Source organism: Camelus bactrianus, chromosome 5 (assembly GCF_048773025.1).
Source record: "Camelus bactrianus isolate YW-2024 breed Bactrian camel chromosome 5, ASM4877302v1, whole genome shotgun sequence".
NCBI lineage: Eukaryota > Metazoa > Chordata > Mammalia > Artiodactyla > Camelidae > Camelus > Camelus bactrianus.
The window spans coordinates 72092798-72109139 of record NC_133543.1 but is presented as its reverse complement, the minus strand read 5'-3'; the positions used below and the strand labels follow the sequence as shown (position 1 = coordinate 72109139).

General features: G+C 33.2%; 1 protein-coding gene across 15 annotated transcripts in view; it reads left to right on the top strand.

The window, feature by feature from the left end:
* Nucleotides 1–16342, top strand: part of MAP2 (microtubule associated protein 2) — a 263519-nt gene that overhangs the window by 229894 nt on the left and 17283 nt on the right. For 7 of the 15 annotated variants that reach the window (XM_074364076.1, XM_074364072.1, XM_074364074.1 and 4 more), the window contains 4 exons: nt 2591–2652; nt 5977–6147; nt 7100–7247; nt 11413–11753. In XM_074364076.1, the coding sequence (XP_074220177.1) occupies nt 2591–2652; nt 5977–6147; nt 7100–7247; nt 11413–11753 (722 nt within the window). The remainder of the gene's footprint in view (nt 1–2590; nt 2653–5976; nt 6148–7099; nt 7248–11412; nt 11754–16342) is intronic. The other 8 variants (XM_074364078.1, XM_074364077.1, XM_074364086.1 and 5 more) reach the window with 3 other exon arrangements.

Below are 16342 nucleotides of genomic sequence, written 5' to 3'. Positions count from 1 at the left end.
TTAGACGATGGCGATGAATATAACCGTGGTATGCATTCTCATTATTTTGCTTATTTATCTCCCTCATGCTTCAACCCATACGTACTTGTCCTATTTTCTATATTGTTACTGCCAAATCTGTTACTGATGTTGATAAATTTCCTGAGAACCACCAAGAATGCAGAGTGATTTTGAGATGGAAAATGCAAAGCAAATCTGGGGTAAAATTGTGGTTGGAAAATTATTTTGCTTTTGGATGAAAGGGGAAAAAATAAAGGAAAATGAAATTGTCTGGTAATCCCATCAGATTTTATTTTTCATATCCCAAATTAGCCAGGCTTTCAAACGATGGTACTGTATCTCTTAACTGACATTTTATCCATGGGATTCTTTAAAATATGTTGGATCCAAACTGCTATATTTCCCTATATAATTTAGTATTCAGAATTCTAGGATAAAACTCCTTCCCTCTAAATATCTTAGAATGTGGTTTATTTCTATTTTGCTACCTTCTTATTGTTCTGTCGTCTTCAAATATACCTGTTTTTTACTGTTTACAAAAGTAGTAGCATGAAGGAGTGAAACATGGTACAAACTATAATGAAAGCCCATACATAATATCTATAATGCAAACTCTATTCCTAAATTTCAGGGCAAAGCATTTATTTTAATGTACAGTTATAGTAGGATAATCTTAATTTAGAATATATTTCATTTTAGCATTGATTATGTGGCACCCTTGGAGTCTACAAAAGAAGATATTCAGATTGCTAAATCAGAAAAGAAAATTTTCCTTCCCATTATACATTAGATGTGCCTTTATGTAAATCTTTGGATGGCTTTAAAGGGTTAAGAGCAGCATTAACTCTTGGAAGAAAAAGAAAATCAAGGCAATCGATGGTTTTATGGTAGCCACTAAATATTTCAAGTATTTTTATTTGTGTTCTTCATATAGGAATCATTTCATGTACTTTTTTTCCCAAGATCTAGTGTGTTAAGGCAGGATTTGAAAGTGGAAGCCTTGTAGTTATAAACAAACTTTGATGATGAAAGTTTAGAATGAGGAGTTCATCTAAGTTAAGAGTTAAGGATTAACATGACATCTCTAAATCTTATAGCCCATCTTAGTACATTTTCCCTGAACTTGGAATGTTTCTTCTAGTTAGACAAATGATTGCACAGGCAGAATCTCTTGGTTTGGGCATAAAAATCCTATATACCACCTGAAAAGGTGAAAAATATATTAAGATTGTACAATATCAGAAGAAATATCAAATGGTTTGGTGAAGTGCCTGTGTGTCATTGGTATTCAGTTTGCCACACTGAGAGTATACTGCCTTTTTAATTCATTCATTAAAGGAAATTTAAGAGCTTTGGACTAATTAGGATCCTCGCTTTTTTCTATTCAAATATTAAGATACTCAAACAGAGAGCATGTATCAAACAAGAGTGCCATTGGCTTACAGCGAAGTATCCTTGTCACAGAAACGTGAGATGTAGTATAAAAGCAGTAAAGAGGCATCATTCGTGATACTTCTTTAAAAAAATTAGTTTCAGAATCATGAATACTCTTACTAGCCAGTCCTAAATTGCATAGAACATATCGTAGACCATTATTTTGTGTTAAACTGCATATGACCTAAGAAACCTTTTTGAAACTCATTCGGAGTGCTTATAAGGGTAAACACTTTTTTTCCTAAGGGTTTTTCTCTTGTGAAAGAAAACGAAGGTGGAGCTTATGCCTTTTATTTTCTAAGCCCAATTTTTAAATAGGGATGGTTTTCCAAAACACAAACGGTTATGTTCAATCATGAAAGATACTTAAGTCAGGTCAGGAAAGTTGTCAACAGAAATTATTGACAGAGGTGGTGGAGTTGAAAATTGAAACCAGAGGTATAAAACAGCACGAAGAGAAACAACAGTAACAGATGTGGTCATAATTTCCTCCAGGAAGTGCATGTGTAAAACATATTCTATATTACTGAACTTAAAATTCCTCTCATGTTTTCTTTTCTTGACAAGCTATTTTTCTTCCTTTACCTTCTCACATGGTGCGTTTCCCATCAAGCAAATGTGCCATTCATATTGTGAAATGAAGGGGTGCAGAGGGAAAGGGGTTGGCACATGTGACAGTTTAGAGTATAAAATGCAGAAATGTCCGTAGGTATGCCAGTGGCTACATAAAAAGAGTTTGGGAATCTCCGTGAATACTCTTTATATGATGCCAACCCCAGCAACCAATCACTCTCCTTTTCCTTAAATTTTGCAGCATTCAGATTACTGTTCTGTGATTTCCATTCCAAAGGATCTATCTGTATCTATAGTAATAAGAAGGTACATTGGTAACAGATGGAAAATGACTTGGTGTGCTTACCTGTGCTCTGGTAAACACCAGGTTATGTTAATTAGCACATGCTATAGTGGGAGCCACATGCTATTATATTATTATTCAGATTTCTTTAGTTACTGAATTTGAGTCTCAGTATAAGCAAAATCCATTTTGCATTTGTCTGTTGACACAACTAAATATCCAAAAGGTGTTATAAATGTACTTCCGTGGTCTTTAGCCACTAAGTTTGGGGTTGTTTGTTTGTATCTTCTCTTTCAACAGCAGCAGGTGGTGAATCAGCTCAGGCTCCCAGTGTATTTAAACAGGCAAAGGACAAAGTCTCTGTGAGTAAAATAACCTTTTCCTTGTTCTTCATTTGAAGTTCTCTTTGGTATTAGTGGCAATGTTTTAATAATTTTAGATATAACTTAGACTTTAGAGGTTTACTCTTTTAAATCATTTTAAATCATTCATTCACCCAGAAGGATTCTCAGTGTAATCATGTCCTAGTATCTTTTGGAATGTGATGGTGGTTGGTGAGGGCAGAGCTGGGATGTAGGCTGCCTCTTTGTTAGTAAGACAAAAACATATGAAACAATACAATGATCTGGCTAATTGGGGAGCCCAATTTATTTACTTTTCATAGAATCAAGATAAACCATTATGATCAACACAACTATATTTTACAACACTTAAGAATATGAGAAAAACAGTGTATATGAGCAAAAATAAGTTATGTATTATTTATTATCCTTATCTAAATATAACTGCAGTTACCATTTTGATGTAAAATCTTTTAATTTTTTCCTACACATTTATACGTTTAATAACAAAGATGAAAATACTGTGTATCAGTTTTTAAACTAAACAGTAAAAAGATTTCCATGTCATTAAACATTCTTGTACATCATTTTAGTGACTACATAATATTGCATTTTACTGTTTTATGATGATATACTTAATCAATTTCCTTTATTTGACATTCAAACTGTTTCTCTATTATTTTAGCAATATTACTGTAGAAATCTTTTGGCTAAACCTATAAATGTATCCATATGCATTTCCTTAGGAATAATTTTCTAGTTGTGAAATCATTGTTTCAAGAAGAAAGTCCATATTTAAAGTTTTTGCTACATATTATCAAATTGTCCTCTAGAAAGGTTCTCCAGCTGCATATGAACTTATATGTCCTCTAGCTGTAAATGAACATGCCTGTGTTCATCATTATTACTAGATATTCCTATACCTTTTCTATATTTGCCAACTTATGGAGATGAAATTTTTTATTGTTTTAATTTGATTGTTTTAATGTTTAGCTTCTTCTTTGTTTATAAGTCTTTTATACCTCTTGTCTTGTAAATTTTATTTTTTATATTATTAATTATGTTTTTAAAACTTTTGAAAGACCAAAGTCAGCACAAAATATGTTACTTCTTTCTCATTGAAAGAAAAAAATTAAAAGGCTACTAATGAAATCCTAAAATTACAACAAATAAATTGAGTGATGTTAATTAGTAATGTATCACAATGTTCTGGGTCTTAGCCATCATATATGTTATGTACATCATTATTATTTGTTTAGCTTTTTAAAAACTGATAAAATTTTAGACTTCTGCTTTTTATTGTGAAAAATAGGAATCCATTTTCAACGACAGCCAAACCTTTTATATCATCTTGAACCCAAGGGACTTTATATTGTTAAATATATATATGTATATTTGATCTATATATATATATTTTTTCAAACATATTCCTGAACATATGGCAAGCAATAGAATCCATTTATTGCTTTGGTAATTGTCACCTTTATTTTGACCACACTGTTATTTCAAGGTTTGCACTCTTTACCTTCTGTTTCTGATGGGGAACTAGTAGTTTGTGTTGGTTAAGAGCATGGCTGTGAAATAGACTAGGTCCAAATTTTGAATATTTATTAGCTATATGATCTTTTCCTTCCTGTGTCTTAATTTTTTGAAAATAAGGGGAGGAGTAAAAATTCCTGTATCATAAGTGAGTTATGAACATTAAATATGGTAATTTTATAAAACAGTACACTCTATAGTGCTTAGAACATAGTATTTATCAATAAACGGAATAGTTGTTGTTATTGTTATTATTATTATTATTAAAATAGTGGTTAGGAAAAGAATTTTTAAGTGTACCTTGTTTGAAAAACCTTTGGGAAATTTCAAGTCCCTTGGTCTTCAAGTAACTAAAGAAGAATTAGCATTCAGTGCTTACACCTCAGACAGAAACCATATGCATCTGACACGAAACTAACTGTTTTTTTCCCCCTGTAAATGCCCATCTCATCCTTCTGGAGAGACTAGACCACCATTCTTTCCAGCTTTTTTCCTCAGTTTTCCTTGTAACCTGATCCTCCTCCTATGTTTCCTAAAACCTTGTTTATCTCTGATACTCAGTTCATCCATCAGTACAGTTCTCTCTGATTTTTTAATTGATCTTTATTGTAAACCGGATCTATAATCCTTCGTTTCATTTGGGTTTGTTTGTTTGTTCATTTTATCTTGTGTTTGTTTTATAGCGAGAGATTAGTAGTTGTCTTTCATAATTTGAAGCAATCCAATTACTCTATTTTTCTTTCCTATACCACACTTGAAATTCGTGATTTTGTGGGTAGCGTCAATCAAAAAAGAATGACCTGTGGTGACCCAGTTACATTTCCCACTCAAGGTGCTGGGTCTGTAAAACCAGAAGTGATTTGTGCAATCTGTGAATACTGATGCCTGTATTGAAGTGGCTTTGGAGATTAAAAGTAGACAAAAATCTTAGATTCAATTTCTCTTTTTGTAACAACTAAATCATATTAGTTATTTGAAGGTAAAATCTCCTCAGCTTTGCCATAGTTGTCTATATTTTTAACAGTCTCCCATGAGATGTGTGGCATGCCAGCCTCGCTTTCTCCAAAAGCCGTATATACACATTCAACCCACTTACACTCGGACTTGTCAACAGTTTCCCCAGGCATTATCAACACCTGTAAAATAAGTCCTGTGGTTTTTATGGGCAATCTATTCAGTGCTAACTTTCATTTTTAGAACTTACAACACATTATACAAACTGTAGTCTATACATAAAAATGTTATTCTGTGGTATAACTTGGTCTCTGGTATGTCTCTTACTCATAAAATGAACTCATTATATATAAAATCTGCAATTTTCTAATGAAATCAGTGTAGATAATCTGAAAACACAATTTCTCAGCTTAGAAAAGTATTTTCCATTATTAGGCCTTAAATATACTTTGTTCTAAAGTTCTTGAAATGTAATCAAAATATCAATTATACATACCATTTAAGGGCTGTGTTTAGTAAAAGAATAATTCCAATAGACTCTCAAGGTATTGGTATCATTATAAGACCTATGGGTTAATCAGAGACCTTATGCATAGAATTTACAAGTAATATTTTAATCTATAGTCTCATTATATGAGTATTCTTAAGTTAGTTCTAGTTAAAAAGAGTTCAGTGAAAATCTCTTGTTCTCACATAAATATACATCTCTATCATTGGTTATAACCACTTATCATGTGTTCTGATTTAAAGTAGTCATTTAATTTCTTATGTGTCTATGTGTTTTTTTTAATTTTCCTTTTGCTTCATAGTTTGGTTTATTTTGTGCTTTTGTTTGTTTTCTTTCATGGCTAGAATTCTACCTTGTCAAAGATTCCTGCCTTACAGGGTAACACAAAGTCCCCACGATGCAGCTCAGCCAGCCCTAGTACGACTAAAAGGGCTACATTTTCTGACAGTTTATTAATACAGCCCAGCTCAGCGGGCTCCACAGACCGTTTGCCATACTCAGAATCAGGGAACAAGGTAAGGCAGCAAGTCAATCAAAGGTGCAGAAAGGAACATAATTTGGGAGAAGGGTATAGGATGCAATTCAGTACTTGTATGAAAGCAGAAACTTTCAATTCTAAAGCGTTTGACATATAAACAACAAACCTTATTAAAAACAAAGACAAATTGAATATTTCAATAGTTATGAATAGTTTAATCATTAAAAAATAGAAAATGTCTTTTTCTAAAGTATACCATGCATAATTAATTTACTATTTATTTGATATTTAATAAGCATACAAATAAAATATATTATGTAATATTACATATATACAATATTGTATACTCTAATAACACTAAATTATATTATACATAATATAATAGATAATTTGGACTCAGCATCAGACACATCAGGATGTCATGCTAATTCTGCTATCCACGAACTCAGTGATCGTGAAAAAATTATGTAAACTGATGAAACCTGTTTCCTCAGCTCTAAAGTAAATATAATATTTTCTTGGTAAAGATTAAATTGTAAAAGCATGTAAAGTGCTTAGCGTTCCTGTCACAGAAGTGCACAGTACATGCGAGTAGCCACCATTAAATGTTGTGCATACAGTGCCCTACTGCCAGCCCTTTCTTATTCATATTTTATCATGCTGATGAAGGTTTTTCAGTAAGATTACTAATTACAGAAAACTTAACTGAGTACATTCATTTTACTCATGTTATCATCTAGAATTTGAATTTCACAATCAATTTTTGGCACTAACTCCAGAGTAATATATTTTTATAAAACCTCTAGGCAAATCGAAACTCCAAGTTTTGAAGCAGAAATGCTTCTAAGTATATCAAATTCAGTAGGATGTTTTAAAAGAAATTCATCTATAAGCACAGGAGGAAAAATTAGCCAGAGCAATGTAATCACTTTGTATCATTAAAACGAAGATTCACAAGAACCCAACATTGTTTCGTTTTCCCCAATCAGGATGGAGTAACCAAGAGCCCAGAAAAGCGCTCTTCTCTGCCGAGACCGTCCTCCATTCTGCCTCCTCGCCGGGGTGTATCGGGAGACAGAGATGAGAACTCCTTCTCTCTCAACAGTTCTATCTCCTCCTCAGCACGGCGAACCACTAGTAGGTTTATTTCGGTTTGGCTTCCTTTTCAATCATTTTTAAAAAATCCTTTAAGTGGAGTAGATTATAATGTATTTATATTTTACATCTTCAAATAAAACATGCATTAAAAGTATTGGTCCTAAGAATCAGAAATCCAGACTACCAATGGATCCAAAACAACTGTTGAGTCAAAACAACTGATGGAATAAATGAATACATGCTGCCTTATTATCCATTTAATTAGTAGAGAAAACCAATACTCAGGGATTTCTTTAAATATAGATCTATTATATAAGCTAAACCTTTATTAGAATTCCCAATTCTAAAATCTAACTAGAAAATCAACAATCAAAAATCAAGGATCCTGCTCAATTTGTTAAGAATTTGCATTCTAATGGGGCTGTAAACATAGCACATTCTGTGCAATAGCTTTGATCTCTTCTGATTTCATAATGTACTGGTTGGCGATTATCACAGTTTATGTAAAGAATATAAAAATGTTCCAGTCATTATCCACTTATGTGTCCGTTGCTACCAAAACCATCTAGTAATTCAAATTATTTTCACAAATGTGTTTCTATTACCACAAAAATAAATACCATTTACTGATCACATATAGATGCTAAAATCTTAACACACTTTTTTTAGTCAATTTAATTAACAATGCTTATGGTTAGACATTTAAAAACTCATTAAATCTACTGATGAGAGAACTGATCTTTTAAAGATAGTAACTTATCCAATACTACACAGCTAGTAAGTGGTTGAATTTGGTTTTTAGCCCACTAATAAATTCACAACCTATCCTCTTAATATTTATTTGGAAGAAATAGTGCTAGGGAACTGTTCTGTAGAATCACTTGGAGAATACTATCCCTATCATTTAAAAACTATTACAAAATGGTGGAAACATTTGGAGAATCACATCTCTGTCGTTCAAAATCCATTACAAAGTGGTGGAAATCGCTGCTGCTCACATCATCGTTGACTTCACCACTTATTTTTTAAATGTTTAATAGTAATTGCCCCACTTCAAGTGTGACTATTTTGTATGACACTTAGACAGTGTTTTGTTTTGTTTTGTTTTGTTTGCTTACAATGAAAGTGCTTACTATAATGAGAGCAATTGTACCTTACACTGTTTGGTTTCGTGAAGCATTAACATCCTTTGAAATACGGGCTAGGAACACTTTGAAATCACTGTAACTCTTTTTCACCTTAACGCATATAAAGTATTCAAATGAACTAGCAAAGAAGACATTTCAGGGTTAGTAATCTCCAGAGAAAAGAATTTAACTCCAAATATCTGGAGTTGGAATTAGGCATCAGCAATAACACCAGGGATGCTGAGACAACATAAAGGCACCAAATGCTCCCCAAAGGCACACCTTGAATTTTGCTTGTATTTGTTGCTGTGGAAGCAAAATGGCACTTTCTCCTTAAATCCACATCTTTGAGCCACTATGCTCTGCCTTTTAAAATGTATCTGTATACAAATTACTTTTTATGTTCTGAGCCAATTCTATTTTGACCTTCTAACTTTACTTACAGTCATAAGTATGCTGCATTGTATTATTTGGTAATAAACATAACTGATACTCCGATAATCTAAGAACATGGGTCTGTTTTATTTCTATAGCTAAAAGGCATAGGGACAATTAGCAGAGCAAGCAATTTGCCTCCTCCCATTTGCCTCTCATCTTAACTGCACACCAGAATGTTCTAGCATTTTGTACAGCAGTTGAAGGTTTAAAGAAAATGCTATGCAGGAACTTCATTTAGCCCAAGAAGAGGGAAAGATATTGTCATTTAAGAGTTGACAAGATGAATAAAAAAATAGTGTAATACAGTAATCCATAAATATTTTTAATTGTTTTAGTAACTTAGATCTAACCTTTTCTATTTCAGAATAAACACTCAAATTTGTCATATTTGATGACTAGAACTAATTTGTTATAATAAAAATTGATCATATTTATGGAACAGCAGTGTTAAGACCTTCTTAATATTTGTGATTTTTTCCCCTCATTCTCCAGATCCAACACAAAACCTCCATCCTTTACTTTTTCAAAGCTTAAAGCCATTTTCTAGGGATAAAGAAAAAACTCTTACTATTAGAAAATTATATTTCTTTTAGTAAAACTTGTTATGCACATCCAGAATATTCCCTCAACTCAATCTCTATAAAGTGAAAAAACACCTCAGCACACTGAAATTCTGAATCAAACTCATACCATTAATAAAGAAAATATGTTGAACTCCTACTGTTCAGACCCCATGAAAGACACCAGCGCTAGTATAGCAGCAAGTAATACAGAGATGACCCCTCTCCCCAAAAGACCTGAGTTATCCAAAAGTGATGAAGTGATGAAGAATACATTTGAGGAAGAAATAAGGTTTCTGAAGAGATTTTTCAGGACATAGTGACTGACTCAAACCAACATCAAAACTTTGGTCCATGAACAAACTTTGTGGCCAGGAAGCTACAAAAAGCCAAGTTGAATGTGGTTGTATTATCCTGGTCTTGAAATGTCATATTTGTGGAAAGCAAGAAAAATTACTTGTTTATCACTTTACTCTTCTCATATCCAATTTTATAGTGTCAGTTGAAGAGTCTACCTATGCTTTGCCTCTGCCAAAAGATCAAAAGGACACAGGGCAACTTTCACGTGAAAACTGTTGACTGAGAGAGCAAATAAAATTGTTCTGTTTCTCCAGGAGATGTACCCTAGACCAGTGGATAGATTTACCTTGTCTGCACACTACAGTTTTCTAAGAAGTGCTCTTGAGTTTCACTCCTTGGAAATATTTAAGCAAAGATTAATTGTCCCCCATCTCAAGAAGAACTTTCTATACTGATGATGAATTACATCATCTTAAGACTCTTAAGATCCTTTTTACCTCATTGACTTTAAAAATTAATGAGTTATATCTGTATCCTCTACAAAATTTCTTGAAGACTCGTTGATTTTACAAAGTAAACATAATCTGTAGTAAAAAATAAAAATCTGTAGTAAAAAAAAAAAATCATGCCCCTATATAAAATACTTTTAAAAGTGAAAGAATTTGTATAATAAGTGTAAACAACATAAATTGGTATTCTATTATTGGTATTATTTTAAGAGAAAAGATTTTTAGAGTTAAGAGAAAGTTCAACAAATATTAAGCTAAATATCATATCTGGCTTAGAGTTTAGTATCTGGGTAAATGAGCCTCAATGTCCCCATTGTTAAATTAGAAATAGTAAGAGCTGTCTCTATTGCATGTGTGTATGTTTGGTTATCAAATATTTGGTATTCACAAAAGTGCTTTGTAAGATAATATGAGAGGAATATGGCATAGGAAAACGGGGAAAGGAATTAAATGATAAAATGAGGTTAATGCCAAGTTGAGGCAAAGAAATGCATCTTGCAGTATCTTGAATACTTGACAGTGAGGGATTATTGATTTGACTCCAAACTGCAAACCAGTAATGAAAAGTATAGAAGAAAACACAGTCTGGTGCAAGATTCTTTGTGAATAAGGTGCAAAAATAGCCTACTTTTTTTTTTTTTTTTTTTTTTTTTTTGGTAAATAAGAGCTAAGACAAGTTTCCTTATAAAGGAAATACATGCAAACACAATCTGGGACAAGATTCACTGTGAATAAATTGTGACAACATCCCACTTTTCTAAGGAGAGAACTGATTTTTTTTTTTTTATTAAGAGCTGAATACTTTTCTACACAGGCCAAAAGTATATGATCTAAATACACAGTTTTATATTGTATATCAACCTGGATCTTGGAATAAACTTACTACACAAAAGAACAAATGGTCTGCATATCAATCAAGGAACCCTCAGTAAATTTGAGCCCACAAAGAACATTCAGTGCAGGCTCTTTTTCCAACTAAAGGCTGACTTAATGGTCACATAAATAGAAAATACTTTTTGACACACTCCTAATGAGAATTAAGACTAAATTCCAGGTATGATCTTCGCATTGATAGCAATGCATGTTCAATCGAATGTCACCAAGTTTATGAATCTAAACATAGGAGGTTCTCACTTTTTGAGCATTGCTGTAATTCTTAAATATTCTGAACACTTTAGAAATGTAATGAATATGGATTCTAACAATCGACGGGAAGACCAGTGTCTTGAGGGGGAACTTTCTGACACTGTGGTTTTGTTTGTTAATTTAGGGTCAGAGCCAATTCGCAGAGCTGGAAAAAGTGGTACTTCAACACCCACTACGCCTGGATCCACCGCCATCACTCCTGGCACCCCACCAAGCTATTCTTCACGCACACCAGGCACTCCTGGAACCCCTAGCTATCCCCGGACCCCTCACACACCAGGAACCCCCAAGTCTGCCATCTTGGTGCCCAGTGAGAAGAAAGTCGCCATTATACGTACGCCTCCAAAATCTCCCGCGACTCCCAAGCAGCTTCGACTTATTAACCAACCACTGCCAGACCTGAAGAATGTCAAATCCAAAATTGGATCGACTGACAACATCAAATACCAGCCTAAAGGGGGACAGGTAAGAATCACATGAACATCCATATTTGCTGTAGAAGTAAAATCCCATTAATCATCATGGGGCCCATCTTCGTATAATAGGCTAACGGTTCTTAAAACAAAAGGGAGATGGAAGCTTTAAAGAGTTACTGGTTATGATTTATTGCTAAGAGTTTGGAGCTTATCTGAGAAAGCTAGCTTATAACATATGGTAGAAATCATATGATATATCCATCCCTTCTGGTTATTTTTAGACAAAAATTGATTTAACCATGTAGAAGCCTCTTTCAATTGATCTAACAGATCTTTTCTGAGTGTCCCTCTATTGCTTTGTGGATTTGAACTTAAGAGATTAAAGTTACATCTCTGGTATGAATTTGAGTGATCTATTTTGGATCCTGACTGTGAGCTCATTTGACTGTTAGCGATTGGATTTTTATCTCCTTCCTTTTCTCCGAGGATTTCCTAGGACATCTTCTACCATTTCCCCAGGTTCACTCCAGATCAGAGCATGGTTCACCAAGTTTCTTTTCTGGCTGCTATCGCCTAAGCATCGCAAACAGCAGATATTTGTGTTGATAATTAACAGACAGTTATGTGTGGTTCTGTTAGAACTTCTATGTAAGATTAATTGTATTGAATACAGTTATTAGTAAAACTCTACCTGTTAACTCTTAACTTCGGCTTCAGAGCAAACATTCCCATTTTTTTTCCAACCAGGGGACTTTGAGTTCTACTTTAACCTGAACCTTGCTTATACTCTTATGTGTTTGGACAAAGCAATTAGCCTGGAAGGAGACAATACAAGTATCATTTAATATTTCCCTTGTGATATTGATATACCCACCGTCTGACTTTTATCATCAATGAAGAGATAAAACACTCATCCTTGCGTGAAAGAAGAGAGAAAGCAGTAATTTCCTTTATACATTAACAAATTTGTGATGCCTTTTCAATATCTCAAGAAAGGCTTTCTTTTTAGCCTCAGTATTCTCTTCTGCCCTTTTTCTTGTGTCTTATATTTTCTGCCACTGATTTCTGGTTCCCTCTTTCATGCCAAAAAAAAAAAAAAATGTATTTTCAGCAGGTTTAGAAGAAATATCTTGCCAAAACGTGAAGCTATCAAGGACTCCTACTCACTGTTGAAACCAAAATTTAATATTGCTTTTTCCTTTAGCAACAAACTTCTCTGCTTTCTCCTTATGATTCTGCTTAAGAAAGTCCAAAGAGTTAAGAAAAATTTTCCTCAAAGAAGGGAGGAAGGACTCACTATGCCCTTTTCAGAACAACTGTAACATTCTATAATCATATAGTCACAAAAAGATGATTTTTCATAGAAAAATGTTATTAAAAATATGAGCTACAAGAAACACTTTTTAAGCAAAATTTAAAAAAAAGAAAGAAAAAGAAACAAAAACAAATTCTACCACATTTAAGCCTATGATTCCAAACATCTCCTACTCTTGCATTTACGCATAGTTCTGCATTTCCAGAAGGAAGTATTTTGAGGCTTTTGAAAACATCCAAATATCACGTTATTTTTATATTTATACATAATTCATTGAAAAGAGTAAGTTGAATAAAATTGATTTAGTACCAATTTGAAAGTTTATCATTTTAGCTTTTTTGAGCTACCCCTTAAAATAGAGTAATTATCATATGTGTTTAAAAGTGATTCTCTTTTTATACATATCCCAATATTCTAGTATTCTCTTTAACTAAATGTGAGATTTACTTGCTTATCTTCTGGAAAATATTGATGCTTAAAAGAATCTGTTTTTTCTTAGAATCACAAGGGAATATTAATTATCTCAAAGATATTTTATTGAAACTAAAAAGAAAATCTAATAGAAAGGGAATAATCATTGATATAATTTGACAATATATGAGTTTATTTTTAAAAACTCTTTAAGGTAGAAAGATAAAAAAGTGATTTTAGCCTCAGCTTTGCTAGAATCATGAAGTTAAACCAACCAAAAATGTAGACTTATTTGTTTTCTCTTTCTGCTTCTTTATGATATCTGGCTGTGAATAATTCTATGTCTAATTTTAATTGACTTCTACTATATTTGGTAATTCATAAAAGAGGTATCAAGATGTTCTTTTGAGCGGAACTAATGCTGCCCTAGAGATTATGGTAATTAAGGGCTAGTGAAGACATATGACATAAAAATTATAGAAAGAACAAAAATAGCCTCAAAATCACTATGTCATTTGTTTTGAAGAAAATCTCTTGCTCCATAATGCAAGTGTTAACCTGATGCAAAAGTGTCCTGTCGCAGCTTCAGATGACTTGGGAGAAATCTAGAACATTGGAGTTAGTTACAAAGTGACTTTTGTTGGAGAAGCAGAAGGTAATTCCTCACCAAGATAAGAAAAAGATGGAAGGAAGGTACTTGCCTTCTATTTTGCGATGGATGGTATCAATGCATTTAAATTAGAGAGGAAGTGAATTGGGAAGTTGAGATGCACTACAGCTGAACTGCCTTGGTAGGAAAAATATCTCATTCAACATTTTTAACACCATTCCCCAAAAAGCCTCCTTATACTGTATGATCTTCTCAAATACAGGGCATGAGGAAAGGGTCTTTTTCTGTATATGTTAAACTGGGGATTTTGACTGGGCTATAAAGTTTCAACTTTATAAAATGACTATGAAAAATGTTTATGCTAAAGCTTCTTAGAAATTATCAAGATGATATGCTAAAGACTCTTGTTATCTGATTGAGAATTCATAAATACACCCTGTTGGGGAAATTGAAGCCAGTAGCATGTTGTCCCCAGTTGTAAATTGTATATACTAGGATATTTGAATGGACAGTGGCCAACCCAGAATCATTGAAGAGGACAGGACAATAACAATACTTTCTATAGGAGCCAAGTTTTGTCATGGACATGTCATCTATAGTTATAATGAAAAACAGTCACATAACTCTTGTTAATGAAGATGGGAGTAAATTGGTAGATGTAACCTTAATGCAGTTAATTCAGTTCATCTGTACAGGCTCTATTGTCATAATATTCATACTGGTTTGATTGCGTGTGTATGATTTAATTTTAAATGCTTTATTATTGTTGTTTTAAAGTTTGTGCAATCACTATGAATAGGCAGAGGAGATGTATAATAAAAGATATATGTGTCTTGGGAATTCAGCAGCTTTCCAAGTAGAGAAGCTTTATTATTTGCCTCAGTTTGAACATTTACTGCTCTAGCATATGTACACGTTTTGTGCTTATGGCCGTTATCTCTTCTGTTAAAGTCCAATTTTCTATTGTCAAAGAAGCTTGGCTCAGGACTCAGTTCAGCGAGGCAAATCAATGCCTAATGGAATAGATAAGTTAGCTGAAGATATAAGGAGCTTTCCAGAAAGCAACAAAGTTAATCTTTTTAGCTAAAATGTAAATTCATTCTATTGGAAAGAACATACGCAATCTTGGATTCACTATAGATAGTGAGCCTGGTTAATTTAACTCAAGGCATAGGTAAGACTATCTTATTAAGTACATTAGTTTGAAACAATCTCAGTGTACTTAGCTCCCTAATCTATAGTAAATCAAAATCCAAAATTTTAGAATACACGGTGTTAGCTTTTTAAGAACTCAGCTGCTTGGTTTAAACAAAGGTACGAAAATAAACGTGTTTATCTAAATGTGTGGTATAAAAAGATTTCAGCAACAACTCAATGAATGGTACTTTTTCTATCTATGAGTCAGGGTTTTTTTATAGGCACTTTGATTTATATGGAGTACTCCTACATGTTTTGACAGGTTTCTTGTTTTTCCCCCACCAGCTTTAGGAAGATACAAAGCAAGAGTTTTTGTATTCTTGTGATAGTCGAAAGTTACTAATAAGGTGCTTTCACAGAGGCTGTTTTTTCACTTAGCTTGTTGGAGAGCATGGTTAGGTAGGTCATGATCTCTTTGAAGCCATGTCTATGGATCTGATTGATTGCCTTGTGAATTATGGACTTCTGCTTTATTCATGGAGCTGTCAGTCATTTTTAGGTCAGCAGGGCTAAAGATGGTGGCATCTTCAAGCAAGTCGTTCCTGTTCAAGGAAAGAATAGTACTTAGCTTTCATGTAAAGAATCTTGTAGAATTTATCAGCCTGTTACTTTCCCAGTCGGTGTTGCCATAGCATTTCTTAAAAATTTATTTAGATAAATCCATTAGACTAGAACCTATGAAGCATATCCTTACATTCTAGGGAAAAAGCAATCTTCATTTCTATTTCTCAGGTCTGTATGGGTCCACTGAATTAAGAAAAATTGGCACTCAGAGATATTCAGCTCCTTATAACCTAACTTTCACATTTTCACAGAAAAGAAATAAAAGTCCTCACATCTTGGACATAGGGTTTCCAGTATCATCCTTTAATGGCAGAGCTATAAAATTAGGTTCTGTAATTTTGTATTTAATGAATATCACTTGTCTACAAATACACAACTTTATATACCTTAGTCTTTTTTTTTGTTTGCTTCAACTTTTGTGGCACAGCACTAAAATGGTAATTGTATCTAACACTCCATTTCATGCCAGGTTTATCATATCAGGACTGAAATTTGAAGTCTCTGAACTTTTAAATATTTATATGAAACAATTTGATGTAAA